The sequence below is a fragment of the Gastrolobium bilobum genome, unplaced genomic scaffold (genome assembly GCF_033153095.1).
Source record: "Gastrolobium bilobum isolate Gb01-03AN ecotype WA unplaced genomic scaffold, APGP_CSIRO_Gbil_v1 utg122777, whole genome shotgun sequence".
Lineage (NCBI taxonomy): Eukaryota > Viridiplantae > Streptophyta > Magnoliopsida > Fabales > Fabaceae > Gastrolobium > Gastrolobium bilobum.
Genome location: NW_026898180.1, coordinates 22592 through 31655, shown reverse-complemented (window position 1 = coordinate 31655; position 9064 = coordinate 22592). Strand labels below are relative to the sequence as shown.

Sequence of the window (9064 nt, the reverse complement as noted above, 5' to 3'; positions counted from 1 at the left end):
ATAAATAAGCGTTGCGATGGTGGTGGTGTGACCATCCTCGGAATATAATTATGTTGCAACGAGGAATTAGAGGTTGAAATGAAATTTGAGGAGGTGTTTGGTTGAGCGTTTAATTTTAGATTTTCGGGAATAAGAAGGTGGTAATTTAATTTATTTATATTTGATAGAAGACTTTTAAAAAAATTTGGCAAATGTGATTTTTTGGAAATTTTGTTTTGTACATAAAATGTAAACCAATATACTATTCAAGAATCACTTTACCAAAAAAATAAAAAATTAGATGTCAAAATTTTGACAAAACTTTCGGTAATATTTTGACTCATTAAACATTTTTTTAGTAACATTGTAAAAAAATTCACTTTTTCACAATGAGAGTCTTAATTTTTCCGTAAATTTTTTTGCCTCCACCAATTATCAAACACCCCCCTAAATGGTAATCAGCCGTTGTATTTGTCCTTCATAGCCCATTACAAAATGTGATAATTGAAGTGGGCCACTATAATGCCCACTAATAGCTAGCCCAATACTCTAAAGCCTTATTCAGGATTGGGCCCAAACAGAAGCCAGCCCACAAATGAAGATCATGATCATAATATATATATATGTAATTGAATCCAAGTAGGTTTTAGTCTTCGGTGCGCAGCCTCGGAAGAACGCGTTGCGAGGAGAGACGTAGCAATGGGGAGGAGTAAGCAGCTATCTCTTTTCCCCCAAAATTTGATGTTTTCGCCATTTCTCATTTTCATTTCATCTCACATATGGATTTTCATGAATTCCCCATCCAAATCGGTTTTTTGCTGTTTTCAGTTTATATGATTCAAATGAAATCGTAGTTGCGTTATGCGTTTTGGATTTTTGATATTTCCTTCTTCTTCTTTTTCCTTATTTCTGGATCTTGAGGTTTTATTGGTTTTGAAGGTTAGCTAGATTGTTGTGTTTTCTCTGGCTTTCTCTATTGAAATATGCTTTGGTCAGCGATATATTGCAACTCTGTACACAAATCGAGAATAATTGAATCCGTTTTAGCTGCTTTGTTTAAAGTTGAAACCTCCTTTATTATAAGTTTTCTAATGGATGAAGCTTCAAGAACTTATCATGCTTTAGTCTTTTACGTACTCTCCTTGAAAAACCACTAGCGGGTCATAGACATAGGACTTAGCTTGCATTGAATTACTATGTGTTATGCTCGATGTTATTTGTTTTGGGAGCTTTATTGTATTCATATTAGTTACCAAGTCCCTTTTAAATGTTACATTATACTCTATATGACTACACTCCTATTGTTTGTTATGTATGAATGGTGATATTTGTGTTTGTTCCATGTAATTTTTGAAAATGATGTTGGAATGAAATTGGTTCAGTTTTTGCATAATGGTAATAGTGAATGATTCATGATTTAGGACCTGCAAGGTGTTATCGCCAGATTAAAAACAAGCCATATCCCAAGTCACGCTTCTGCCGTGGTGTTCCTGATCCTAAGATCAGAATTTATGATGTTGGTATGAAGAAGAAAGGTGTTGATGAGTTTCCTTTCTGCGTTCATCTGGTGAGCTGGGAGAAGGAAAATGTTTCAAGTGAAGCATTGGAAGCTGCTAGGATTGCCTGCAACAAATATATGTCGAAATTTGCTGGAAAGGATGCATTCCACTTGAGAGTCAGGGTACATCCATTCCATGTTCTTAGGATTAACAAGATGCTTTCATGTGCTGGAGCTGACAGGCTTCAGACAGGGATGAGAGGTGCATTTGGTAAGCCACAAGGCACATGTGCTAGAGTGGCCATTGGTCAGGTCCTTCTGTCTGTCCGCTGTAAGGACAGCAACAGCCATCATGCACAGGAGGCGCTACGCCGTGCTAAGTTTAAGTTTCCTGGTCGTCAGAAGATAATAGTTAGCAGGAAATGGTATGTATTAATTCTTTTAGCAGTAAACTTTTGCATCTGAACATGTATACGGTCATTCTAATGCTTTTGATGCCATGATCATCTCATTGTTCAGATAAGTTATGTCTGTTTTAGACTTAACTAGGATCTTTACCATAATATGTTATGAATCCCACATCTAAAGATACAATAACTTCAAATCTATTATTAAATCCAAGGGTTCTCCCCCACATTGACCAGTCTTTTGGGTGTGGATCTCCTTTGGGGGTGTTAGATCGTAACAATTGGTGCTTTCATTGGGAGATGAGGCCACATAAAGGGCTACCTATAGGCTGAATTAAGGTTCCATACCTCTCAAGGAAGGCGGGGGGGGGGGGGGGGGGGGGTTGTTGTACTGAATACAGATAGATGAGTGAAGTCGCCAAAAGAGAAAAAGAGCTATCATCGGATCAATGTCGATATAGTGAAGCCACCTTGGACATCGGCCCTTACGAATCCCACATCTAAAGATACAATAACTTCAAATCTATTAATAAATGCAAGGGTTCTCCCATCCATTGACCGGTCTTTTGGGTGTGGGATCGTAACATAGTACCTTCATTTGAATTATGAATAATAATATGTTTTTCTATATAAAAACCTTTTATATAGAAAAACCTTTTATTTATGCATTGAGATTCTGTGATGAACTGGGTTAGTGACCTGTTTGTTTAAGGATTTGATTAGATATTCTTTCTTTTGGTTCTTTATCGTATGGAGATATTTTTCTGCATTTAGTTTAACAGTATCTATTGTTTAAAATGCTTTTTCAGGGGTTTCACCAAGTTTAACCGTACTGATTATCTTAAGTTCAAGTCGGCGAACCGGATTATGCCTGATGGTGTGAATGCAAAGGTAACGTGAAGCTGCATATGAATGAACTTATGCATCATATTTGAAACTTTATGGCATGCAGTTGTTTTTCGTGCTGAGGACATTATTTATTTTTAAACTTGGATCTAGGTTTGTTTGGCGCATATTTTTGCTTAAATTTTTCATTGTGCATTCAAATGATATAATTTTTATCTTGTTATTTTTAACTATCTTATTTACAAATTCACAAGTTCCTTCTTGCGGTTTTGCAGCTTCTTGGGTGCCATGGACCGTTGGCAAACCGTGCACCTGGAAGAGCTTTTATAAATAGCGCTACTGCTTAGCGGTCTGGCACTCTGAAATAGTAGACTTTGACCACAGTAGTTGCGCAAGACTGAATTTGATAGTTCTATTTGTTTTGCTCGTAGTATTAAACAATATTGAGTTAATGTCCGGATTTGCGGACCACCTTGAATGGAATGAATGCCATGTTTTGGTGGGATCCCCTTGTCATTGATGGTTTTGTTTGGCCTTCGATAGTAGCTTATTTACTCATTTGTTCAGTTAATTTTGGGTTATTGGACCTGTTTAATATCCCTATGTTTCTCTTTTTATTGGACCTGTTTAATATCTCTATGTTTCTCTTTTTATTCGTCCCGTTTAATATCTCTATGTATCTCTTTCTTATGGCCTTATCAGGTGAAAAGCTTACAGCGTTATACTTGTTTTATTTGTGATGGGTGAGCATGTTAAAATTCGCACCATGTGACGCAATTCTTGTAAAATAGATTGACACTCGGTGATTCGATCTATCTTTAACACCTCAGAACGGGATTATGTAAAAATATTTCCTGAATAGATATATTTAAAATTGTAAAATAGATATAACTAGTAATTAATTTATAAATAATTATAAAATAAATTTTAAAAAACTAATAATGACCTATATTAGTCAAAATGGTCTAGTTTATTATTTAGTAATAATTTATTAAAAAATGTTTTTATTTAGTCTTTTTAAAAATATTCAACTAACTACTAAATATTAATATTCTCTCTTTTTAAAAATAAAATATTCAATTGACCCTTAAATATTAAAATTTCTTTTTTTTTTAAAAAAAAAAAAAACTCAACAGGACTATTATTTGAAGGGGAATTTAAACTTTTGCACAGAAAATACATACTTTTATCCTAATCCTTCCATTGAATTGAGTTATACTTCGATAGCAAATTTTATTTTTTTGCTTTGATCGTTCTAGTGTATGTCGTTTGCCTTTATTGAATTTTTTTATTTTATTTTTTGTTACTTTAGAAACTAGCTTTGTAACTGAGAACTGTTTTCCATAATGATGTGCATCGATATAGGAGTAGTTAAATTTTACGTCCAATGTTAATTGCCATTTAACTGTTGTGGCGCTTGGTCAAGTGATGATTCTAATGTTGCAGATGTCGCAACTATGCCATTCCATAAACAAATTCACGTGATTGACCGAAGAACATTTTAGTCTTAATAGGTCTAAGCCCCTAACTTATCAAGATCAAGATCGTGTGAAGGTATTTGTATTAGATTTTACAGTAAGGATCAATACCATAAAATTACCCATTAAGTTTTTTGATTAATGAAGACAGTGGTATCCCAATTGCTCTGTTATTTCCTTATTCATTCTCAACTTGTACCGAATTTCCTTCGACATTAAGATAAGTCAAAGAAGGACATTTCAGAATTTTCCGCAATCCCCTCAATTTCAGTGGATTTCCAATTAGACAGACCCATTATATCCACCCAAAGAAATATTTCATTTAACATTACAGTCCTACCCAGTCTCACATACCCATTTAAATAAGATCATTGGGTATATATACGGCAGGGTGAATAAGAGTAATAGTGTTGGGGAAAACCTAACCCTGGTAATGATTTTCTCTCTCTAAAATATAGTTTATTCCGTGAAACTTTAACTCCATTATATTTTGGGAAGAATATTTTTCATTTTAGAAAATATAAATTTTTGTCATTTTAAGTGAAATATATGTTTTGACATATTTAGTGACTTTTTATATTCTCTCTCATCCCCAAAATTAGGAGGAGAGAGAAATCGAGAGTTTTATAAAAAAGAAAGAAGACAAAAAATTATCACAATTTAATAGTTTCATTTAAAATAATATAAATTTATATAATTTAAAATAACAAATATTTTCCCCTTATACTTATCTGTATTTGTAACCCAAAATTAGAAGAATACAAGCCCATTTTTTTGGAACACTCAGATTGGTGAAGAAAATTACCAGCCAATGCCACCTCCGTAGGCCAACTCCCTTTTGTATGTGAATGTTTATTATTATAGAAAAAAAATATTTTGTGGATATTATTCCCAACATATATATGGAACTATTCTTTAGGGGAAAAAAATAAAATTCATTAATTTGAATGTAAATACATCACTTGTAGAAAATTATAAATTAATGGTTTTTTTTCATGTATACTATTTAACAATGTTAGATCAGAATTTCAATTAACCTTTCTCATTTCTCTCTCATCTTGAGATTCTAATATAATGGTATTGGATAGTAATAAGAAAGGTAGGAAGAATAACTCATCCCTAAATTAATTTACCAAAAAAATATAAATTAATTTTGACATGATAATTCTATTTATTAAGAAAAAAAAACAAGTGTCTTCCAATGATAAGCTAAAGGGAAATAATTATCTTATGCAATAGAGATAAGGTAATGAGGTCCACTAAGAAAAATAATAGACCCCATTACCTTATCTCTGTTGCATAAGATAATTATCTTATGCAATATGAGATAGGTTATTCTAACTACTTTTTTTACTTATATTTACTTATCACTTTTCAAAACCATTTGATCATAATCTTATGTTGTTGGAGACTATAAAACACGGACTCGTCATTTTTTTGGAATTAAAGTGTCCGACACGGACAAGCTCCGACATGCGTCCGACATGCGGTCAATATTTTAGAACTCGTGGTCAACTCTCCGACACGCTTCGACACGTTTTTTCGGACATATGGTCAACACTAGGACACATTTTTTTTAATTAACCAAAAATAAAAAAAATCATTATAAATCAATTTTTTTCTGTTATGAAATTTGACATGAAAAATTAACAAGGTACGAAAAATTATTTTGTTTATATTTATGTTATGAAATTTGGATATTTGATTGATTATGACTTATTATGGACTGTATCTATTAAATATAAATTATATTATATATTAAAAATATTATTTAATATCAAAACGTGTCCCAACGTGTCGAAATATATCATTTTTTAGAATTAACGTGTCGGTGTGTCGTGTCAATGTCCGTGCATCATAGATTGGAGAGTGGTAGGTAAAGGTAAGTAGAAAGAGAGACAAGAGAAATAACATATCTCATGCAACATAAGATAAATAAATCCCTAAGTTAAAATTATATAATTGCTCTTTACAATGTCATAGTCTCATGGATAAAACAAAAAAAAATATTAATTTATTAAATATTATTTAAATATTTTATTGTAGGGAGAAATGTTTGTTCTTTTAAAAGATGTAATTTTGTTTCATTTTAGATCCTGAGAGTTGATTTCCGTAATCAACGGTTAAGATTTATTGAGTCAAACTTATTAATTAATTAATTTGTAATAAAATCCAATAAAATCAAACTTTAAAAGAACAAACGTTTTCTCCTTCATTGTATACACTTTAATTCTATTTTTTTAATTTGTTTTTGTATTAATAATATTTTTATATAATAAAAATTTAAAGTGAGGATACAATTATTTTAAAGTTACGAATGATATATTGTTTCCAAAAAAAAAAGTTACCATATATTATTAACATTTTTTAAGTTTAACAAAAAAAATTATAAATCACATGTCAATTTAATTGAGAATCGCAAATGCAAATGTTTGTTCCCAAAGAATCACCCTATTTCAAGCTCTGTTCCACGGCATAAACCACTGTTTCACCATGACCTCCTCTTCTTTATACAGCACGATTCTTCTTCTTCAAGTTTGTTTTTCTACCCTTCATTTGTTCCAAAACCACCAACTTCTTAAATGTCACCACGCTTTTCCTTCCTCAGCGGGTGGGTGCCTTCAGATTCTTCTCCTTGAAACCGTCAATTTTTTTGCAAAGAAGGTGTTGGATAAACCCGCTGCTGTAGTAGCCTATGCTTTCTCGCGCTACTGTGAGGCGATTGGGTTGCAAATCAAGGCAGTGCCTTCAGATTCTTCTCCTTAAAACCGTCAAATTTTTTGCAAAGAAGGTGTTGAATAAACCAGCTGCTGTAGTAGCCTCTGCTTTCTTGCGCTACTGTGAGGTGATTGGGTTGCAAATCGAATTGAGGCATTTCTCAAGAGGTATTACCTAGTTCTGCTGGGTGCCGTTGGAATTATCATCTGTGCTCTGTTCTAGATATCCTCTTTGGGATTGCTACACAGTTGCTCCTACTGAAGGCACTGCCTATGGCTTCTTTAGGTTGAGATAAAAAACAAAATTTGCATTTTTCTTTCCCATTGTATAGGATCATGTGCATATTGCATCTTTAAGGGCTTGTATATTTACTAGTATCCATTAACTAATATTCTTATTGTATACACTTAAATTCTATTTTTTAATTTATTTTTGTATTGATAATATTTTTATATAATAAAAATTTAGAGTGATGATACCATTATTTTAAAGTTATGATATATTATTAACATTTTTTTATGTTTAACGATAAAATTATAAATCACTTGTCAATTTAAATTTTATCTTTTTCACACTTAAATTTTCACTTAATTTATTTATTTAAAAAACAAAAATAACTTAATATCTTAAAATTAAGAGAGACTGCCAAGAGAACAAAGTACCCATAAAATTAACAATTAAATTGTTGTAACTTTTACGAAGATGATACTTGTTTTATACCATCTTATCACCGAAAACTTGCCCATCGTACATGTTTTATTTGTGATAGATGAGAATGTTGACCAGCACAATGTGGAATGTGACCGTCCTGATGGAAAATGATTCATACACGATATTTCATATTATCTTTTAACACAGAGCACGGGATTCCATAAAATATATTCTGAATAGAAATATATAATAAATAAATAAAGAAAAAAATGTTTGTCTTTTAAAAAACATAAAATTTTAAGTAAAATAGTAATGTTTTATTTAATATTTAAATTAAAAAATTCTCAATAATTTTTTACTCTTCCCCATCATCTTCCACACCATGATCTTTCATTAAATAATTATTTTTCTTATCCTAAAATATAGTAATTTTAATTAAAATAACATAATTTTATATATTTTAAAAGGACAAATCTTTTTCTCATAAATAAATAATAATTAGTGATTAATTGAATCTGATCTCTACATATATTTTAAAATTTGGAAAATAAGAATAATTAATATCTTATTGCTTCGCTTAAATTAAACCAAAGCTTTTTGAAATCAAGATACATGAAAAATGCCTGTTTCCGGAGTAGCTTATTGGTGTATATATCTTATATTATGCAAGAACTCGTCCAATACCAGCTAAGAACCCTCGCAATAAGATACATGAAAATTACAACTATACTATACTATCAGCGTAAATTTAAAAGGGAAAAAATTCGTAAATAAGTGACATGTAAAAATAAGTTAATAATATGAAAAAAAATCATAAAAACCATTAACTTGCACTCTATTTTATATAACTATACACAGATAGAAGGATACTGAATATGCGTGATTTGTTCTGGCGACCCCTGAACATTGATTCCAATCCTCGATTTTCCATGATTATTGCTTAAATACTACCTAGCACCTGGGCGGTGAATCATGATGCTTTCCCCAGCACGTGTCCTCTCACCTCCCATTCATGGTATAGAAAATGAGGGTTTTATTTTTTTATATTATATAAGAGGGATTTTATCTTCTATTCTTATTTCGATTTTTGTGTTCTAATTTTTTATCAAATTTTTTTTTAAAATAAAGTGAATTTCACCCTTTGTCATAAGTAGGAGAAAAAAATTATTTTAAATAATATAAAAAATAAAATCCAGAAAATGAACGTTATACCGTAGTGAACACTAAAAACAGAAATCGAAGTTATTATTAGCTGTGAGTGACGGGCTGGGTTGCTAACCCATATAGTTATGTTATTTTAAAGAATAGAAACACGTAATTTACTATTTTTTATTTAAAATTAAAAAAAAATTATTTTTTCTCTCAATTTTAATTTATTTTCTCTCGATTAAAATTACATGGCTCTTTTCAAAACACAAAACACTAAACCCATGTTTTTAAAAGGATCATTTGTTGACGAAAGGTTCACTTGAACTTTGTCTCTGGTA

At 31.2% G+C, this 9064-nt stretch overlaps 1 protein-coding gene across 1 annotated transcript; it reads left to right on the top strand.

Annotated features, from left to right (window-relative positions):
• The first annotated feature begins 638 nt into the window (after window positions 1-638).
• On the top strand, window positions 639-3390 carry LOC133313600 (large ribosomal subunit protein uL16). Its single transcript, XM_061514994.1, has 4 exons — window positions 639-688; window positions 1401-1902; window positions 2694-2775; window positions 3006-3390. Exons 1-4 carry the CDS (start codon window positions 679-681, stop codon window positions 3075-3077), a joined length of 666 nt encoding a protein of 221 aa, XP_061370978.1. The 5' UTR covers window positions 639-678; the 3' UTR covers window positions 3078-3390.
• The last annotated feature ends 5674 nt before the right edge of the window (window positions 3391-9064 follow it).

Excerpts from the sequence above, each read along its gene's own strand:
- LOC133313600 (XM_061514994.1), top strand. Across the intron at positions 1,903-2,693 it reads ATAATAGTTAGCAGGAAATG|GGGTTTCACCAAGTTTAACC; the intron begins GTATGTATTAAT and ends ATGCTTTTTCAG. Across the intron at positions 2,776-3,005 it reads CTGATGGTGTGAATGCAAAG|CTTCTTGGGTGCCATGGACC; the intron begins GTAACGTGAAGC and ends GCGGTTTTGCAG.